This window comes from Anopheles arabiensis, chromosome 2 (genome assembly GCF_016920715.1).
Source record: "Anopheles arabiensis isolate DONGOLA chromosome 2, AaraD3, whole genome shotgun sequence".
Classification (NCBI taxonomy): domain Eukaryota; kingdom Metazoa; phylum Arthropoda; class Insecta; order Diptera; family Culicidae; genus Anopheles; species Anopheles arabiensis.
The window spans coordinates 31,932,761-31,948,575 of NC_053517.1; the positions used below are offsets into that span (position 1 = coordinate 31,932,761).

General features: G+C 47.4%; 5 protein-coding genes and 3 non-coding genes across 8 annotated transcripts; 3 read left to right on the forward strand and 5 right to left on the reverse strand.

The window, feature by feature from the left end:
* The first annotated feature begins 137 nt into the window (after nucleotides 1-137).
* Nucleotides 138-2,702, forward strand: LOC120893185 (L-dopachrome tautomerase yellow-f2-like). Its single transcript, XM_040294916.1, has 4 exons — nucleotides 138-458; nucleotides 543-648; nucleotides 1,529-2,187; nucleotides 2,264-2,702. Exons 1-4 carry the CDS (start codon nucleotides 138-140, stop codon nucleotides 2,564-2,566), a joined length of 1,389 nt encoding a protein of 462 aa, XP_040150850.1. The 3' UTR covers nucleotides 2,567-2,702.
* A 1,485-nt stretch (nucleotides 2,703-4,187) lies between these two features.
* LOC120893186 (L-dopachrome tautomerase yellow-f-like) lies at nucleotides 4,188-6,364 on the forward strand. Its single transcript, XM_040294917.1, has 5 exons — nucleotides 4,188-4,403; nucleotides 4,488-4,747; nucleotides 5,037-5,609; nucleotides 5,694-5,885; nucleotides 5,964-6,364. The coding sequence occupies exons 1-5, from the start codon at nucleotides 4,256-4,258 to the stop codon at nucleotides 6,111-6,113; spliced, it is 1,323 nt and encodes a 440-aa protein (XP_040150851.1). The 5' UTR covers nucleotides 4,188-4,255; the 3' UTR covers nucleotides 6,114-6,364.
* Nucleotides 6,365-6,396: 32 nt separating this feature from the next.
* LOC120893187 (L-dopachrome tautomerase yellow-f-like) lies at nucleotides 6,397-7,932 on the forward strand. Its single transcript, XM_040294918.1, has 3 exons — nucleotides 6,397-6,570; nucleotides 6,632-6,837; nucleotides 6,912-7,932. Exons 1-3 carry the CDS (start codon nucleotides 6,423-6,425, stop codon nucleotides 7,824-7,826), a joined length of 1,269 nt encoding a protein of 422 aa, XP_040150852.1. The 5' UTR covers nucleotides 6,397-6,422; the 3' UTR covers nucleotides 7,827-7,932.
* LOC120893183 (gustatory and odorant receptor 22-like) lies at nucleotides 7,923-9,650 on the reverse strand. Its single transcript, XM_040294915.1, has 3 exons — nucleotides 8,298-9,650; nucleotides 8,115-8,227; nucleotides 7,923-8,040 (listed from the first exon to the last, which is right to left on the reverse strand). The coding sequence occupies exons 1-3, from the start codon at nucleotides 9,645-9,647 to the stop codon at nucleotides 8,016-8,018; spliced, it is 1,488 nt and encodes a 495-aa protein (XP_040150849.1). The 5' UTR covers nucleotides 9,648-9,650; the 3' UTR covers nucleotides 7,923-8,015.
* Nucleotides 9,651-9,690: 40 nt separating this feature from the next.
* LOC120893188 (putative hydroxypyruvate isomerase) lies at nucleotides 9,691-11,356 on the reverse strand. Its single transcript, XM_040294920.1, has 4 exons — nucleotides 10,870-11,356; nucleotides 10,683-10,794; nucleotides 10,203-10,378; nucleotides 9,691-10,128 (listed from the first exon to the last, which is right to left on the reverse strand). The coding sequence occupies exons 1-4, from the start codon at nucleotides 11,069-11,071 to the stop codon at nucleotides 9,815-9,817; spliced, it is 804 nt and encodes a 267-aa protein (XP_040150854.1). The 5' UTR covers nucleotides 11,072-11,356; the 3' UTR covers nucleotides 9,691-9,814.
* Trnag-gcc lies at nucleotides 10,468-10,538 on the reverse strand. Its single transcript has one exon. It is a non-coding gene; the product is annotated as a tRNA-Gly (tRNA).
* Nucleotides 11,357-12,955: 1,599 nt separating the features above from the next.
* Nucleotides 12,956-13,029, reverse strand: Trnai-aau. The gene has a single exon. It is a non-coding gene; the product is annotated as a tRNA-Ile (tRNA).
* A 1,841-nt stretch (nucleotides 13,030-14,870) lies between these two features.
* Trnai-aau lies at nucleotides 14,871-14,944 on the reverse strand. The gene has a single exon. It is a non-coding gene; the product is annotated as a tRNA-Ile (tRNA).
* Between the last annotated feature and the right edge of the window lie 871 nt (nucleotides 14,945-15,815).

Consider the following 15,815-nt stretch of genomic DNA (forward strand, 5'->3'; position numbering starts at 1 on the left):
TGTGACAACGGAGCGGATTCAGGGTTCAGGATTCGACCTCCAAAGAACCACACCGCGTGTACTATCAGTATAAGAGAATACCCCCCACAGTGTGAGATCAGTTGTGTGTGTTTGGTTCATTAAAAAGTAGCCAGAAAATGGCAAAAGTGGCCCGTGTGGCTCTGCTCCTTCTGGCCGGCCTAGTGGCATTGGCCAGCGGGCAGGTGGACGAGGTGCTCAAATGGCAGAGGGTTGAGTACGACGTGCCGGCGGAAGTGTTGCAGCGGGAAAACGGCTACATACCGATCGGCAACATCCCGATGGGTGCGGTCCACCATAAGAACCGTGTGTTTGTGGCCGTGGCGCGCCGTCGCTGGGGCATCCCGTCCACGCTAAATGTGGTCGACCTTTCGCCACCCTTCCCCAACACGAACGTTATCCTGAAGCCCTATCCTAACTTTGCGCTCAACGAGCTGCGGGTAAGTGTGGGGGCTGTGACGAAAATGTGAGGACACTTGAGCGAATGATCGCCAACCTTCTCGCTTCCTTTTCAATGCTTGCAGGCGGATCTGCAACCGGACGCTAACCGCATCGTTACGGTTTACCGGCCACGTGTCGATCGCTGCGATCGGCTGTGGTTTGTCGACACGGGCATGATGGAAATCCCCGGTAAGTTTGAAATCGTTTACAGCGCGCGCGAGTGATGGGGAAATTTGTCCCAATTTACATCGCACGGTCAGGGCCGTTATCAAGTTGTTTAGGTTCAGCAAGCTGAACCCCCACTCCCCAAAGGTCACAATAATCAACGCACCGACTCGTAGTGGGCAACGTAGTACTGCTGCTTCTGCTGCTACCGCCGGGACGCTATAATAGCCCGACCTGCTGCAGTGCGGTTTGGTGTTTTATTTTTCATCTTCTTAAGCCTCCATGTTTACACGATTCGTAAAGATTGGCTTTCTTGTGGGGGAGCCTTTTCCGGCCCCGAAAAAAACGGACGTTATTTCCCCGCAGAACATACGCGCGCACAGAGAACGGCCCTGGTGCGTGTGCGATTGGTGGTGGTTTATGCGGAGGAAACCGGTTACACGCTTTATCACTTCGGTGGACCGGTTTCCGAATCCCGGGGAACGGGTTCGAAATGTGAGCAGAGAGATACAGTGAGCAGCTGGGGTTTGTCCCGCGGTGGTGTCTCATTCGGCGGAAAACAAACAAAATCTGGTCAAGGTGTTTTTGCGAGAATTTTTTTTTTCACTTGTTACCAGGCCTTAAATGTAGGAGAGGATGTCCTCGAGATGTGATAGCTTTATTTTGTGAAGAGATGACACATTTCCTTTAAGCTGCTTTGTCGTGTCTGGGAGACTGGATTTTAGCGTAGATTACTAAGTTCTTTGCATAATTAATAAAGGGGATGAGGAAGATAGCATTAAACGCAGAGAGTAGAGAGTCAACGCTAGAACCGTCGCTAGGCAATTAATCATGCTTAGCGAATTCTTGAATACAGCACGCCATCCAGCAACTCTAATCAATAATCCTCTTTTGCTCCGGGCAGGCAACTTCACCGTCGTCCAACGGCCCTCGGTCTGGTCCATCGATCTGAACACGAACGAGCCCATCCATCGCTTCGAAATTCCCAAGGAAGCGGTCGAAACGGGCTACGGCCTCACGTCGATCACGCTCGACGTCGACCCGTCCGACTGTGAGAAGGTGTTCGTCTACATCTCCGACCTGCAGACGTACCGCATGGTCGTGTACGATTATGCGAACCGGCGCGCCTGGCGCTTCCTGCACAACTACTTCTTCCTGAACCCGCTCGAGGGTGACTATCTGATCCAGGGCATCAACTTTGCCTGGGACGACGGAATCTTCTCGATCGCGCTGGGCAATCCGGACCCGGTCACCAAGTTCCGCACCGCCTACTTCCACGCACTGTCCAGCAACTCGGAGTTTACCGTGTCGACGCGCGTCCTGCGCAACGAAACCGCTTCCCAGCGATCCTGGCACGGTACCGACTTCCAGCTGCTCGGCTACCGGGGCAGCAAGTCCCAGTCAAGCATACACGCGTTCGATCCGGAAACGGGCGTCATCTTCTTCGCACTGATCCAGCAGAATGCGATCCTCTGCTGGGACTCGAACAAACCGTTCGCCCCACAAAACATGGCGATCGTGTACAAGAACGATCGTGACATTGTCTACCCGAACGATCTGTCGGTATGTTGGAGGCACCGCGTGGGCTATAGGAGTGCTGAAACATAAAATTAATTACTTCACCCTTCGCTTTTTGCAGATCGACCAGAATGGTTACGTGTGGTTCATGACCAACTCGATTATCAAGCTGCTGTACACGCAGCTCAACCTGGACGAGTTTAACTTCTTCGTGTGGCGCGCCAACATCAAGCAGATCATCAAGGGTACCGTTTGCGATCCGGCCTCACCGCCGAACGTTAACTCGGCCCAGCGATTCGGTGACGAGAACAACAACGATCGTGTGACGTTCTTCGAGTTCAAGGATAAGTACGGACCCGGCGGTGGCCCGTACGGTGGCTGGGGGCACGGCAACGGCCCAAACCGCCCCGGTCGTCGACCGTAAAACGGCCGTACGCTCGACAGTGACACACCGGCAGGAGGATGTGGTGCTGGTCACACACTACGAATAAGAGATCAAACCAATAAAAACCGCGTCAATGTTTTGTTTAACCGCAACTATTCGCAGCCACAAAAAAAAACAACCCCATGTGCCCGTTTTCAATCGTGTGTAAGGTGCGCTTGGGAGTGGAGGGGATGGTGTAAATTAGAGATGCGCGTGGTGTTCTGAACCTGCCAGGTGCCGGGTCGGTTCCAGCGTGCAAGCAATGCGGACGGCGATTCTTCAGCTCAATCCAAGTAGGTTTGTTGCCTGATGCTTTCAGCGTTCTTTGCGATCGTATCTGAACCGGTTGCTCTATTAGTGGCCTTTTCGATATAGTTTGGGGCGCTGGATGCTTTACTCTATTTCACTCGATGGGCCGGTTTGTGGTATGCAAACCATCAAGGATCAACCTGAACCGGCTCCGTTCTTTTCGATTCGGTATGAAACGCAAGGCATTCCCTTCTCTTTTGCTTCTTTCTAGTATGGATTCATATAATCAACGTACACGTAGTACACGTTCGATACATATACGTAAAGTTATCTTTATTGACTTGAATTCTCTTGATGTTGTACATCGACTGACTTTGCTTCCCAAATTTCCCTGTTTATATACTACCATGCTACCAGGGTTGTCGAACCCATTTTTCAATTCACATATATAGGCTTGATTGATAGATGAGATGCTCTGTATCACACACAAGAGCCATGAGAGCAGAAAACGACTACAATATTGGATGGAATGAGAAGTTAATTGCCTAAATTTAAGAATTAAAAGTGTTAAACAAAATGAATGAAATTCTGCGACATGCCAACAGCTAGCACGCAGCTACGCAATGTATCTTGTGCATCTTATCGACATGCGTCCTATTAATTTGGGTGCCTTTTTCTGGCAGGATCCTGGCAATGGATGAAATGCTCTGTTGCGGACCTGTATGTTCAATTAAACAATCGGACTTATGCCTGTGGTCTTCAGTGTTATGTGGTGCATGGTGCGCTTAGCCATCCGCAATATTTCTCAAACCATGATTTATCCTGCGCTATTCTTATGGACAAAATACATCGAATTTTAATTTATACTCGTGCTCTATTATTTTTGAGGAATTTTAGTTTGAAATTGGAGTTAATGATTACAATTTACGTGATTGCAACCAGCTGCTGTTAGTTGCATGCAAAACTGTCAGAATCGTTACAACTAGCAGTTTCGCTATGATCTCGCCTAGTGTGGAACGACTGTTGAAAGATTCTATAACGTAAAATGTTTCTTCTGATCAATTCACTGCACAAGTATTTTATTTTTATACGATAAAAAATTGTGTGGTTATTTTAAATTGAGGACATTAAACAACATACAAATCCCATTTTTAATGTGATCATCTGTAAAGTATAACAGTATGCTTGAACCTGTTTTCCGTGATCAGTTCTTTTTTCCCCGGTTTCGTTTCGTTCCTCAATGTTTGGAACTATTCCCAACACTAGTACAAATAGATTACGGTATTGGCTGCAGTCCACCGGCGAGTTCGCGAACGTGCAGCAAAAAAAACGTCTTAAAAATCAATAACGCTTCGGTGCAAAACCGGTTCACTCCGCAATTTATCCGCGTTCTACTGAAGGCTCGTCGGTCAGAACGTATCAGGCTGCACCGTCGACAAGATGTGTGAGAACCGAAAGTCCGCGTTGTTCGCTTGCGCCCTGCTGCTGGTCGCTGGGTCTCTGTGTCCTGTGGTGCGTGGTGATGAGTTTGAGGAAGTGTTTCGCTGGAAGCTGCTCGATTTTAACAACACCGATACATCAGACGAAGGTACAGCACATTTTCTTCAAGGTTCACAGTTCAAGTCATTCTTTAACGCATTTCCTTCATTTGAATCCTTTCCCTTCACGCAAGATGGATCGGATGGAGTTTTCTTCCCGGACGTGCCAGACGATGCAGCCCCCGGAATGGAGTCACTGAACGAAAGCTTCGTACCGTATCACAATCTGCCGATGGGGGTGACCCACCACAAGGGCCGAGTGTTCGTCACCGTGCCGAGACGGCGCACCGGCATCCTGTCCACGCTGAACGTGATCGTGCTGGACCAGGTGCCGGAAGGCGACAAGTCACCCAAGCTGATCGCATATCCCAATGCGTTGACCAACGAGCTAAAGGTAAGGCAACCAAAAACAAAAAAAGAACAAGCCGCTTCAGAGGTGACCTCACGGTGATTTCTAAAATCGAGGAAGAGGATAACATTTTGTTACGCTCGAAAGACCACTAAGAGCACAAGTGAACGGAACAGCAACTCGTTTGAGCTGAATTGAAAGAAACTGGTTTTCGGACACCGTTATTTTGCCATTCTAATGATCATGAAAAACCGTTTTTTTTTTGCAAATTTTTATCTGCTAAATATGGGGTTTGGATCCTCACGCTTTGCTTGAATCTTCCCACTTCTTTCAGACCCCATACCAGCCCGACCCGAAAAAACTCATCTCCGTCTACCGCACCCGTGTCGATCGGTGCGATCGGATGTGGTTCGTCGATACCGGATTTCTCGAGTACCCGGGCCATCGGCGACAGGTGCAGCGGCCCTCACTCTGGATCATCGATCTGCTGCAGGATCGCAAGGTACGACAGTTCGAAATACCGGAGTCGATCGTGCCCGAGGGTCACGGTATGGCCAGCGTTACGGTCGATTCGTCGAGCGACGATTGCGACGGTGCGTACGCTTACATACCGGACCTAGCGTACTACCGGCTGTACGTGTACAGCTTCCGGGACAATCGCATGTGGACGTTCAACCACCTGTACCTGTCGTTCGATCCGCGCATGACGGGCTTCAACGTGGCCGGTGTACGATTCCGGTGGAACGATGGCATCTTCTCGCTGGCACTCGGTCCGCAGCGGTCGCGAGAAGAGGGACGCACGGTATACTTCCACGCCATGGCCAGCACGTCCGAGTATCGTACGAGCTCGCGTGTGCTGCAGAATGAAACGCTCGCCAATGTCGGTGGGTACGATCATCTCTTTACGGTAAGTACATTCTCAATTGCCACCGATCGGAGTGGTTTTTTTTTCTCATGCCCATTCGGAGTGACTCACCGTTCCATTCAACAGTACGTCGGTGAGCGGGGAATCAAAACGCAATGCACCATACACCAGTACGATCCCCAGACGGGTGTGATGTTTTACGCGGAAGTGAACCGAAATGCGATCGGCTGCTGGAACTCGGCGCAACACTTCGAGCCGGAAAACCACGGCATCGTACAACTGGACAACCAGAACTTTATCTATCCATCCGATATGACGGTAAGGGTGGTCAGGGGCGGTCTCGCTTAGCACACTACTGCTTGATAACAAACTAACGATCCTTCACATCACAAACAGCTCGACAGTGATGGTGACCTGTGGGTCATGACGAACGGATTGCCAAGGTGGTTGTACGCATCGCTCGACACTGATGACTACAATTTTCGCATCTGGCGTCAGAAACCGGCTAGGGCGATCGCAGGCACGATATGTGCTCCGGGTGCATAATCAACGCTGCAGTTGTAGGACACACATACACACAAGGGACACAAGGTTGTTGATACGCAGACACCTCGAAGTGTTCGTAGGATCAGTATTTAACGATCTACGCTCGTTTGTGATGGACATTGCAGTATCGCGATTAGTGAGTGATTCAGTAACTGATCAGTGTGTAACGAGAGAGCATCAGATAGTGCAACGCAGTTCCTTAAGCGTTTTCTTCACAATAAAACCAATAAAAGTTTAATTTCCAAATCAAATCGGCACCATTTCAATTGTTTCCTCTTCTGCTGAATATTCAAGATTGGGAGGGTTAGTATGTTCAACCTAGAAATGAATGGTACGCGCTGCTTCGTTTTTAAGATCCTTTGGGGGCTTTTCGTGCTGGGAGTAGCTGGCACAGAGTTTGAGAAAGTCTTCGAATGGAAACAGATATCCTACACGAATTTGCCGGATCGAAGCAAAGGTAAAAAATCGCGCTCGCCCTAGTTGAACTCAGTGGTAACGTTCGCCATTTCCCATTGCAGGTTCTACCGACAATGAAACGTTTCAGGCGTACAACAACGTCCCCATGGGTGCGACGCATCACAAAAACCGCCTGTTCATCACCATTCCTCGCCGAAGACCCGGCATTCTGGCCACGCTGAACGTGATCGATATGACGAAGGTGTCACGAGGTGATCGTAGCCCACCGCTCCAAGCCTACCCCTCATATTCGATCAACGAACTGCAGGTTTGTTCCATCACTTTGATCTTACAAGAATGGTACAGTATGTAATTGACATCACTGTGAACACTGTTTTGTAGCCACAGTACGAACCCGACCTGCACAAGCTGATCTCGGTGTACCGCACCAGGGTGGATGCCTGCGAACGGCTCTGGTTCGTCGATACGGGTATGCTCGAGTATCCCGGTAATCGAATGCAGGTGCAGCGGCCCCAGATCTGGATTATCGATTTGAAGCGCGACCAGCTGGTCCAGCGGTACACGATACCGGCATCGATCGTACGGGAAGGCGTCGGTATGGCCAGCCTCACCGTGGACGTGGAAGCGACGGATTGCGATGCAGCTTACGCTTACATCCCGGATCTTGTCGCAAACGCGATCCACGTGTACGGTTTGCGCGAGAACGACATGTGGTCGTTTAACCACAGCTCCTTCGCACACGATCCTACCCGGGCCGCGTTGAACGTGGCCGGCCAGAGGTTCGAGTGGGACGATGGAGTGTTTTCGATAGCGCTCGGACAGAACGATACGCTGGCCAGTGGGAAGATGGTGTACTACCATCCAATGGTTAGTACGACCGAGTTCGGGACGTTTACGAACGTGCTGCGAAGCAAATGGATTGCACTGTCGGGAAATTACGCCAGTCTGTTCGAGCCGTTGGGTGACCGCGGTCCTAATACACAATCCACGATGCACCATTACGATGCGCGTACCGGGGTACTGTTCTATGCGGAGATAAACCGGAACTCTATTGGCTGCTGGAACACGAGGCAAGTGTGCGAGGCCGGCAATCACGCGGTTGTGCATCTGGACAATCGGGAGCTGATCTATCCGTCCGACCTGACCAGCGACTCCGACGGTGTGCTGTGGGTGTTGACGAATAATTTGCCCGTGTGGATTTACGGGCGGTTGAACGAGAGTGACTACAATTTTCGCATATGGCGCCAGGATCCGGCCGTCGCCATCCGGGGTACAAAGTGTGACAATGTAGCTTAGAAGCTGTTTGGACCGATGAGACATCTATGACCGTACATATTGGTTTCAGGGGATTAAACAATATTTTCGTCCAAATATAAAGTGAATACATTTACATGAATTGCAATTTGTCAGTTTATTATGTATGTTTGTTTTACGTTAATTGTGCAGGGAGAGACGACGAGAATAAAAACTATGTTACCTCTTGAATTAAGATGAGGATCCGGCGATGGCTCTTGAAAGAAAGATTAAAATTGTAGAATTATTGCGTGATCAACAAAACAGCAACCAATCGCTCTTAGGCCTTACTGTTTCTGTAGCAGCTTAACATTTTCAATAATTTCTACCGGTATCTGTTGCGATATCAAGGACAGCTTAAACTGCAGCAAAACGATCAGATAGATAGCGATGGTGGCAATGCTCTGCGAAGTGCGAATCATGATCATGAATATCGGGGGAGAAAAACCCGTACGAATCCGAACATCTACTTACCGATGTGAGCAGTTCCCGATTCACCTCCGCGTACCCTTTCAGGCTTACGATTGCCGGATTCATCTCGATCGCCTGTATAAACAGATCGATTTCCTTCTGCGTCGGTTGATCCACCTTCAGCAGATTGATGCTGAGCAGCGTGTCCTGCACACCTTGCGCCACCTGCAGCGTGGCATTGTGCGAGCAGTCGCAGAAGATAAACAGCAACGTCGAGCAGTACACCGTGTCCACGATCAGGCCGATCTCTTTGAACGAAAATCCAAACCCATGGTCGATGATCTCCGACAGCGCCCCGTAAATGGCCACCGTTATGTTGACGAACATAAACAAACAGTAGGTGGAGTAGGTGCGCGCGTACGCATTGCCCAGTGCTTGCAGCAGCTCGCTCAGATTCAGCCACAGAAAGCGGTAGCGCGAGATCATCGCCGCCGTACACTCGATCGCCACGTCCTGGCGGAAGCAGCGCGACAAGCTCGAGGAGGCCACCCGTATCCCGCGGCTATTGATGTACCACAGCGCACTGTTCATGTTGAGCATCGTGATGATGTGGTAGTAGGCGGACGTGTGCCACAGCGCAAAGCCCTCGAGCAGGAAGCTGAGCGACAGCAGGAACACGATCGCGCACACCAGACACCCGATCGAGAGGAACACGATCAGCAGCTTCAGGTGGGGAAACTGGAGCGAGGTGCCGGTCACGCGGTAGTACCGCACCTGGAACGCGCCCCACATCGTCTTGTAGATGGCGACCTGTTTCGCGACGCCCCAGCCCACGAACGGGATCCAGAAGTGGGGCACGAGAAAGATCACGAACAGGATGCCGTAGATGTACTCGTCGAACTTGGTGGTCGTTTGGAACACCTTGATCCGCTCGTACCCGACCACCAGCACGATCACGGTCGAGACGAGGTAGAAGCAGAACGCGTAGATGGACGCCGCCGACCGCCAGCTGAAGGTGATGCGGCCCGGCACCGACCGGGTAATCGGCATCACCGCCAGCCCCCGGAACAGCACGAGCAGCAGCTTGTGGTCGCGGTAGAACTGGTCGTGCGTTTCGCACGTGTCGCCATCGGCGGAGTTGAGCTGGGCCCGGACGGCACGCTCTTTGGCCCGCTGGATCAGCTCCGGATCCATCGTACCGTTGACCATCCGCTCGTCCTTGGCCGTGTCCCAGACGGTGCCCATATCGCGGCGCAGCAACGCGTACCCGAGCGAAGCATCGAACTCACTTTCCTTGATAACCATCGTTTTCGTAGGACAATGTTGCCGAATGAAATTCTTTTCAGTCCGTCTTTGTGGCGTTTGATCCGTTTTATATCTGTAGCTGACAACCGTTCCAGCGCATGCCACCATCGATAATCGATTAATAATAGAAACGCCTCACCTGTACCCAACATCATGTATCACCCAGTCCCGTTTATTTGATCACATTTCTTATGCATAATGTTGACACACGTTTGAGGCGCTTCGGTCAGTCCTCCGGTGGCAAGAAAGGGGCCCCTCGGCGCAAGTTGACAATGTCACTGCCAATAGCCAAAGTCACGCAACCAGCGGAGTCCTTCGACCGTACTGGTCAGCGGGCGATACTCACACCCAACCCAGCCGTCCGCGTACTGGCCCTCGCTGTCCAGCACTTGTAGCACGTGGCGAAAGTTCAATTCACCATCACTGTCCGGTTCGTTTCGGCCCGGTACCTGTGCCAACTGCACGTGTCCGATGTGGGACGCCAGCTCACGGATGCTGTTCGTGATGTTCCCGCGTATATGCTGGGCGTGGTAGATATCGAACATCAGCTTCAAATTCGGACTGCCGACGGAGGTGATGGTCTGAACAGCTAGAAGTGAAGGCAGTAGTTGCAAATGAGCGGTTAGTGTGGTTGTAGAGGTCAAGATGAGGTGAGATACTAACCCTTATCGTAACAGGAAAGATAGTACCCAGGCACCGCATACTTGTTAATGGGTTCAATAACACCGATAATGTTGTTCCGTTCCAAAATCGGAGCAGCAAGTCGAAGATTGGCAAGATAGGTACGATCGTGTGCTTCCGTTGCCGGACCCTCCAGCTTACCTGCCATTATGTGTATTCTGCAAAAACAAAGGTGAAACAATGTTGTGTTAAAAAGAAGAGATTTGTCCCAATCTACGAACGTAAAAAGCAAAAAACTCTCTCGAGCTGCATCGGCCGGGAATCGAACCCGGGCCGCCCGCGTGGCAGGCGAGCATTCTACCACTGAACCACCGATGCTTCGTGAAGGGAGGGAGAATCAACTCGTACTGCTCGCTATACCACTACCAACCAACAACTGCTTTCAAAGTCACCCTTCTTATCGTTCCAGTGCAATGTCTCTATTGAGTTTGCAAATGCAAACAACATTATCTCAACACTTACTTCCCGCAACCGACAGCCTTGGCGTATTCGACGGTGCGTTCGACATTGGCGAGAAACTCCGACTCCCATCCAGGCAGGGCGGCACACCCAAACTGACCACCCTGCGCGTCTCCTTAAAGCATGAAAATTGCATTGAAAACCTCTCAACTTCCGTTGGCAAACACCGCACTTCGTTCCACACACGTACCCAGCGCAATGTTCAGTAGGATTTGCCTCAATCCCGTCTCCTCCAGTACGGTTTTTAGCGATTCCGGATTGATTTCGGCGGGTGGAAATGGTCCTTCAACGCCCTGGAAGCCAGCCGCCTTTGCAGCACGGTAGCGACCCAGGAAGGAACTCGCTTCCAGGAACATAAAATTCAAATTCGCACAAAACTTAAGCGCAGTCATGTTGCTTGAGGTTGGCGAAGAATGTTCACACGCTGACGAGAGAAGAACCTTCACTATTTGTCACTCTTATCAGTGGGTTTGAAAAGCACCCCCAAAAAAACCAACGAACCGCAGCTTTTTGTTTTGTTTCGTGTCAATCAAACTACCAACAGTGCGTGTAATTAATTAACCTTTCCGGGTGCGTTTAGAGAACACAAGACCGCCACACCAAACCACAAACAACACTGGGCTGATGCTGGTGTGATTTCTCCCTTGTGGGTGGTTAGGGGTGACTTTTATGTGGAGAATGCGTTCAACCCGAGCTGCAGCTGCTTTTGACATAACAATGAACCGTTTTCCGAAGCGTTTTGCGTCTGGATGCCAAGCGGAATAAATGGGATGTGTGGTTGCTATGGATACATTCTTTAGCAACTCGATGCAATTACCATCTCTCTATATGTATGGATGCTTTAAAAATAGATCCTATGCTTGTTTCTTTCAAAACTAATTTTACAAAACAATTGCAGACATGACAGCTCTCGTGTCGTCGTGTTCATGGCAAGCATTTGCGATTCATTCCTGCCAGCCCCCCCTTTAAGGGTTGCACGGTTTATCTAAAACAGCTGAGTGAACGTGGTGTAAAATGTGGGGTGGGGAATAGGAAGCATGCAGTTCATCCCCGTGTATAAATAACTGAGCCACCCTCCATCGCTAAGGGAGTCTGCTACTAGGAATGAAATCATACAACTGTGCTTTACTTTTTATGTACTAATATGTTGCACCGTTTTGCAATTGCATTTAGATGAATTACTGGATGAGATTCCAACTGGCAAAGGTAAATTATTATAGCAAGTGTAACGCGGTAAAAGATTCTTTTAGTTTAATAGTACTTCTGTACGAGTTAATACTATCATAGGTAAAAGTTGTCAACGATTATGTTGAAAACACCGGATCTCGTTATAGGTAAAATTTGGAAAAAAGATAAAAAAGATCACATTAGGTCACAGAAAAGATAGAGCAAGAGGCGTAGAAGGACGAAACAAAGAAAGGATTTACTAAGCAATAATATATTATGCAAAAATAGTTAAGTTTATTCCATATTGAAATAGTAAATTCTGTTCAAAAACGTTGAATTAAAACCACAAAACACCACACAATAATAATAATTAATTTACCATATGAATGATATGAATAAAAAAAAAAAACTACAATTTGCATAGCAAACAACGTTCGGCTAATGAACATATTTCATAGTTGAAACAAATGCCGATGACACATTCATTTCATGGTCAACTAACCATATAGACAACACACGACTGTGTACGACTAATCGAGATGAATAATGGTCCGTTACAAAAGCCCAAAAAACGCACCATCAATCTGCGTTTTGTGCTAAAACACTGCTACAGCCTGTCAAAGATCAGGTAAGCGAGGTGCTTGCCAATGCTGCTTGAAAACATGTTTGGAAATGGTTTTGTGCAGAAAAAGGGCACCTATATGAACACCGGCACACTCCAAAAGGTTTGGACAACGTGCAAAATATGCTGAACTACTCCTGTCGTCTAGTCGCGCAGCAGTGTGTACGGCGCACGGTTGGCGACGCGTAAACTCATTAGCGAAGGGTTATTTAAGATTGACATTTGTTCGACGTATGATCCCCGCGTACGGCGGGTGTCTTGGGCGTAAATTTGTGCGGATGCGTGCTGATGCGCGAATGCATGCGTGAAAATATTGGCCGTGAAGTGTGTGGACAACTGTTGTGGTGTGATAGATGAAGGTAGAATTTGGTAGACGTTTATCATCTTAAAATATAATAGTATTACTTAAAGGTAAAATGTTGGAGCGATTCTCTCGAATCACTAATAAAACAAGCTTGTCCTCGGAACAGAACAAAAAAGTGTCGCCTGGCTCCAGAGAGGATCGAACTCACGACCTTCGCGTTATTAGCACGACGCTCTAACCAGCTGAGCTATGGAGCCGCCATATCTTCCCTCAAGCTTCCATTGCGTGGTATACAATTTGCAATGGCCGACTTCATCGCTTCTGCGTACAACTCTTCGATACCAGGAGCGCATGTTGTACAGCTGGTTGCTGCAATACACACACTCAAACCCTTCCACATGTTTCGTACTGGAGCACAAATGTCCAGTGGTGTGCTTGTGCGTCGTTCATTTCATCGCAATTTGCCATCTGAAAAGGTTTCCAAAAAAATGTGTGCATATAAAGAACGATTTTCTTCGTATTTTAAATAGACTATCCTACTTTCATTAATACAAGAGAATGCTGGCTATCCTTAAGAGAAAGTGTCGTTGACATTGCCTTACTACTATTTTTAACACACATTACTTTAAGGTGTTTTACCAGTTAATTGCATAAATACAATCCCACACGCCATGAAACAGTTATTTCTGGTTAAATGATTAACTACAGGTATCCAATATAACCCTTGCGTTGTGGGTGCTACATAAATTAAAACATCAAATCTTGTCAACACCTTCAAAATTATTCTACCTCTCCCTATTGTCAAACCTTTCAACGCCATCCCTTGCCTTTTGTAATGCGCATTCACAGTCCGAATTTATTAATACCTCTTCCGGTTTACAGTCCCTACTGTTTTCGGGCACTCCTTTTCCCCTTTCACAACAGTCACACACAGGCACAATTGAATATGATGCTTAGAAGAGACAAAAAGAAGAGAAATATAGACACACATATACACTTGCTGACAGGTTTCATGTTCGTTTCATCAATTCATAAATTATGAAACCTGGAAAGGCAATAGAAAGTATTGGTTCGGCGATTAAATCTATGAACACCATCCTCAAAGGGGCTCGTTTCCTATCGTGGGATTTAAAAAACAAGAAAATATTGTGTTTACATCTTTAATTCACAGGCACATACAAAAGGCGAATTGTGGGACGAAATGTTTTTTTCATGTTTGTGTTTAGAAACGTGATAAGAATTTTAATAGATTATCCATCGACTATCCTACGGATGGTGAAAGTCAATTATTACAAAAGGCAGAAGAACTCCATTCCACTTGACACAGGGTGTTTGTGCATCGATTGGACAGGACAGGAAGCCGTGGACGGAGAGCACGGCTGTACGCGAGAAGAAATCAATTAAACATTTTGTCAACATTCACTGCTGCTACTGCTCCTACGGTAGTCGTCTCGCAGGTCGGAGGGAAGATGTTGAAACGTTTATGCTTACCGGAAGTCTTCGTCGTCTTGATGAACTTGGGCGCGCGTCTCCTTTTCTCCCTCTCTCTGTGCATGACTGGAGGAGCCAGTTATGTTTTGACGAAGTGTTTCCGGCTTTTCGCGTTAGATTGTGTATGGCGCGTGCGAAGAATTTTCTAAACAGTCCTTATGAGGTTCAGTGCTACACAACAATGAGTAAAAAGTCGGAAAATTACTGGAAAAAAGACAAAAATATATGACAACTTCTGATGATCTACCCGAACCGAGCATATTGACCTGAGAGCATCAGTACTAGAGAAATGTAAATATGTTTGCCATTTAGCTGGCGGCAGTCTGTGACTTTTATTTTTCCTGTTCTAGACTACGCATTATGCTTGCACAACACCGGGAGCATCGAACTGCAAAACGCATTGCTCTCTGTTTGTAGAGCACCCAATGAAAGTAAAGCCTAAGACTCTTTGCAGGGTCACCATTTAGAAAAGTGCAATTAACTGCATTTGTCGTTGGTCGATTTACAATAAATAAACAATTGCTTTATCTACTCCTGTCTTTTCGTTGTATCGGAAGATATTTACTGATAAAGAGAAAAAGAAATTTAAAACAAAAAAACAGAAGTCTGGCTCCAGAGAGGATCGAACTCACGACCTTCGCGTTATTAGCACGACGCTCTAACCAGCTGAGCTATGGAGCCGTTGAATATTCCCTTGCTTACAACACTATTTAAATACAACCAAGGTATTCAACATTATACGTGATGATCATTACTTGTTGACAACGTTGCTTTAGTTTTATTCTAACAAGCTGATACTGAATACATAAAACATGTTTTTCCTTTTCATTAGAATAAACAGCTTGCACAAACTACAACCTGAAACTAAATTATTTACTCTTCTTTTTGAGTTTATTGACAACCAGCGAACGCTTCCCGTCGAACACCAGCAACGAACTGTTTGGCCTTCATTTGTTTGATCAGGAAAACACAACAGGCAATGCACTTCCAAGAAATCCTGCCAATAACGCACACTGGTGTACCGAGCTATAGTAACAATAGCAATGATTTGGCAGTAACACTGAAGCTAGGAGTAGGAGTACAGCTACTTCTTGAGTTATTTTCAGTAGGACTGATTGGAACAGCAGTCCATATTAAATAACAATACTTTAACGAATGAATATTCATTAAGTTTATCGTTTTATGCGATAAGCAACGCTTGGGAAGTATTACCGTGTATGTTTTGTGTAACGGGCGTTTGTGTATACCTAAAAGGCAATAAAAAGAATACATATGGTCTACAATAAACGGGACTGCTGAAGATGATTCGCTAGTGTGTGATAAACAGCATAATAGAAAAATACGTTTGTTTAGTGCAGAAGTTAATACATAAGTGTGAAAAAAGTTAATTTAGGCGATTAAATATTCAACAACAGTAATAGATTGTATATTTTTTGTGAAAGATTTAATGAAACGATGACACACAACATACAGTTATTCTTATATGTGTTAAATGTAGTGCGCATTCTGTATAATTCTACATTCAACGCAGCACGTAATGCGCATACTCCTT

Coding starts and splice junctions, on each gene's coding strand:
- LOC120893187 (XM_040294918.1), top strand. CDS start 6,423: ATGTTCAACCTAGAAATGAATGGTACGCGCTGCTTCGTTTTTAAGATC. Junction 6,571..6,631: donor TTTGCCGGATCGAAGCAAAG/GTAAAAAATCGC, acceptor TTCCCATTGCAG/GTTCTACCGACAATGAAACG. Junction 6,838..6,911: donor ATTCGATCAACGAACTGCAG/GTTTGTTCCATC, acceptor ACTGTTTTGTAG/CCACAGTACGAACCCGACCT.
- LOC120893188 (XM_040294920.1), bottom strand. CDS start 11,071: ATGACTGCGCTTAAGTTTTGTGCGAATTTGAATTTTATGTTCCTGGAA. Junction 10,795..10,869: donor CCTACTGAACATTGCGCTGG/GTACGTGTGTGG, acceptor TCATGCTTTAAG/GAGACGCGCAGGGTGGTCAG. Junction 10,129..10,202: donor TCTTTCCTGTTACGATAAGG/GTTAGTATCTCA, acceptor CTTCACTTCTAG/CTGTTCAGACCATCACCTCC.
- LOC120893185 (XM_040294916.1), top strand. CDS start 138: ATGGCAAAAGTGGCCCGTGTGGCTCTGCTCCTTCTGGCCGGCCTAGTG. Junction 649..1,528: donor GGGCATGATGGAAATCCCCG/GTAAGTTTGAAA, acceptor TGCTCCGGGCAG/GCAACTTCACCGTCGTCCAA. Junction 2,188..2,263: donor TCTACCCGAACGATCTGTCG/GTATGTTGGAGG, acceptor CGCTTTTTGCAG/ATCGACCAGAATGGTTACGT.
- LOC120893183 (XM_040294915.1), bottom strand. CDS start 9,647: ATGGTGGCATGCGCTGGAACGGTTGTCAGCTACAGATATAAAACGGAT. Junction 8,228..8,297: donor ATCGGGAACTGCTCACATCG/GTAAGTAGATGT, acceptor CGCACTTCGCAG/AGCATTGCCACCATCGCTAT. Junction 8,041..8,114: donor GTTAAGCTGCTACAGAAACA/GTAAGGCCTAAG, acceptor CTTTCTTTCAAG/AGCCATCGCCGGATCCTCAT.
- LOC120893186 (XM_040294917.1), top strand. CDS start 4,256: ATGTGTGAGAACCGAAAGTCCGCGTTGTTCGCTTGCGCCCTGCTGCTG. Junction 4,404..4,487: donor CACCGATACATCAGACGAAG/GTACAGCACATT, acceptor CCTTCACGCAAG/ATGGATCGGATGGAGTTTTC. Junction 5,610..5,693: donor GGTACGATCATCTCTTTACG/GTAAGTACATTC, acceptor TCCATTCAACAG/TACGTCGGTGAGCGGGGAAT.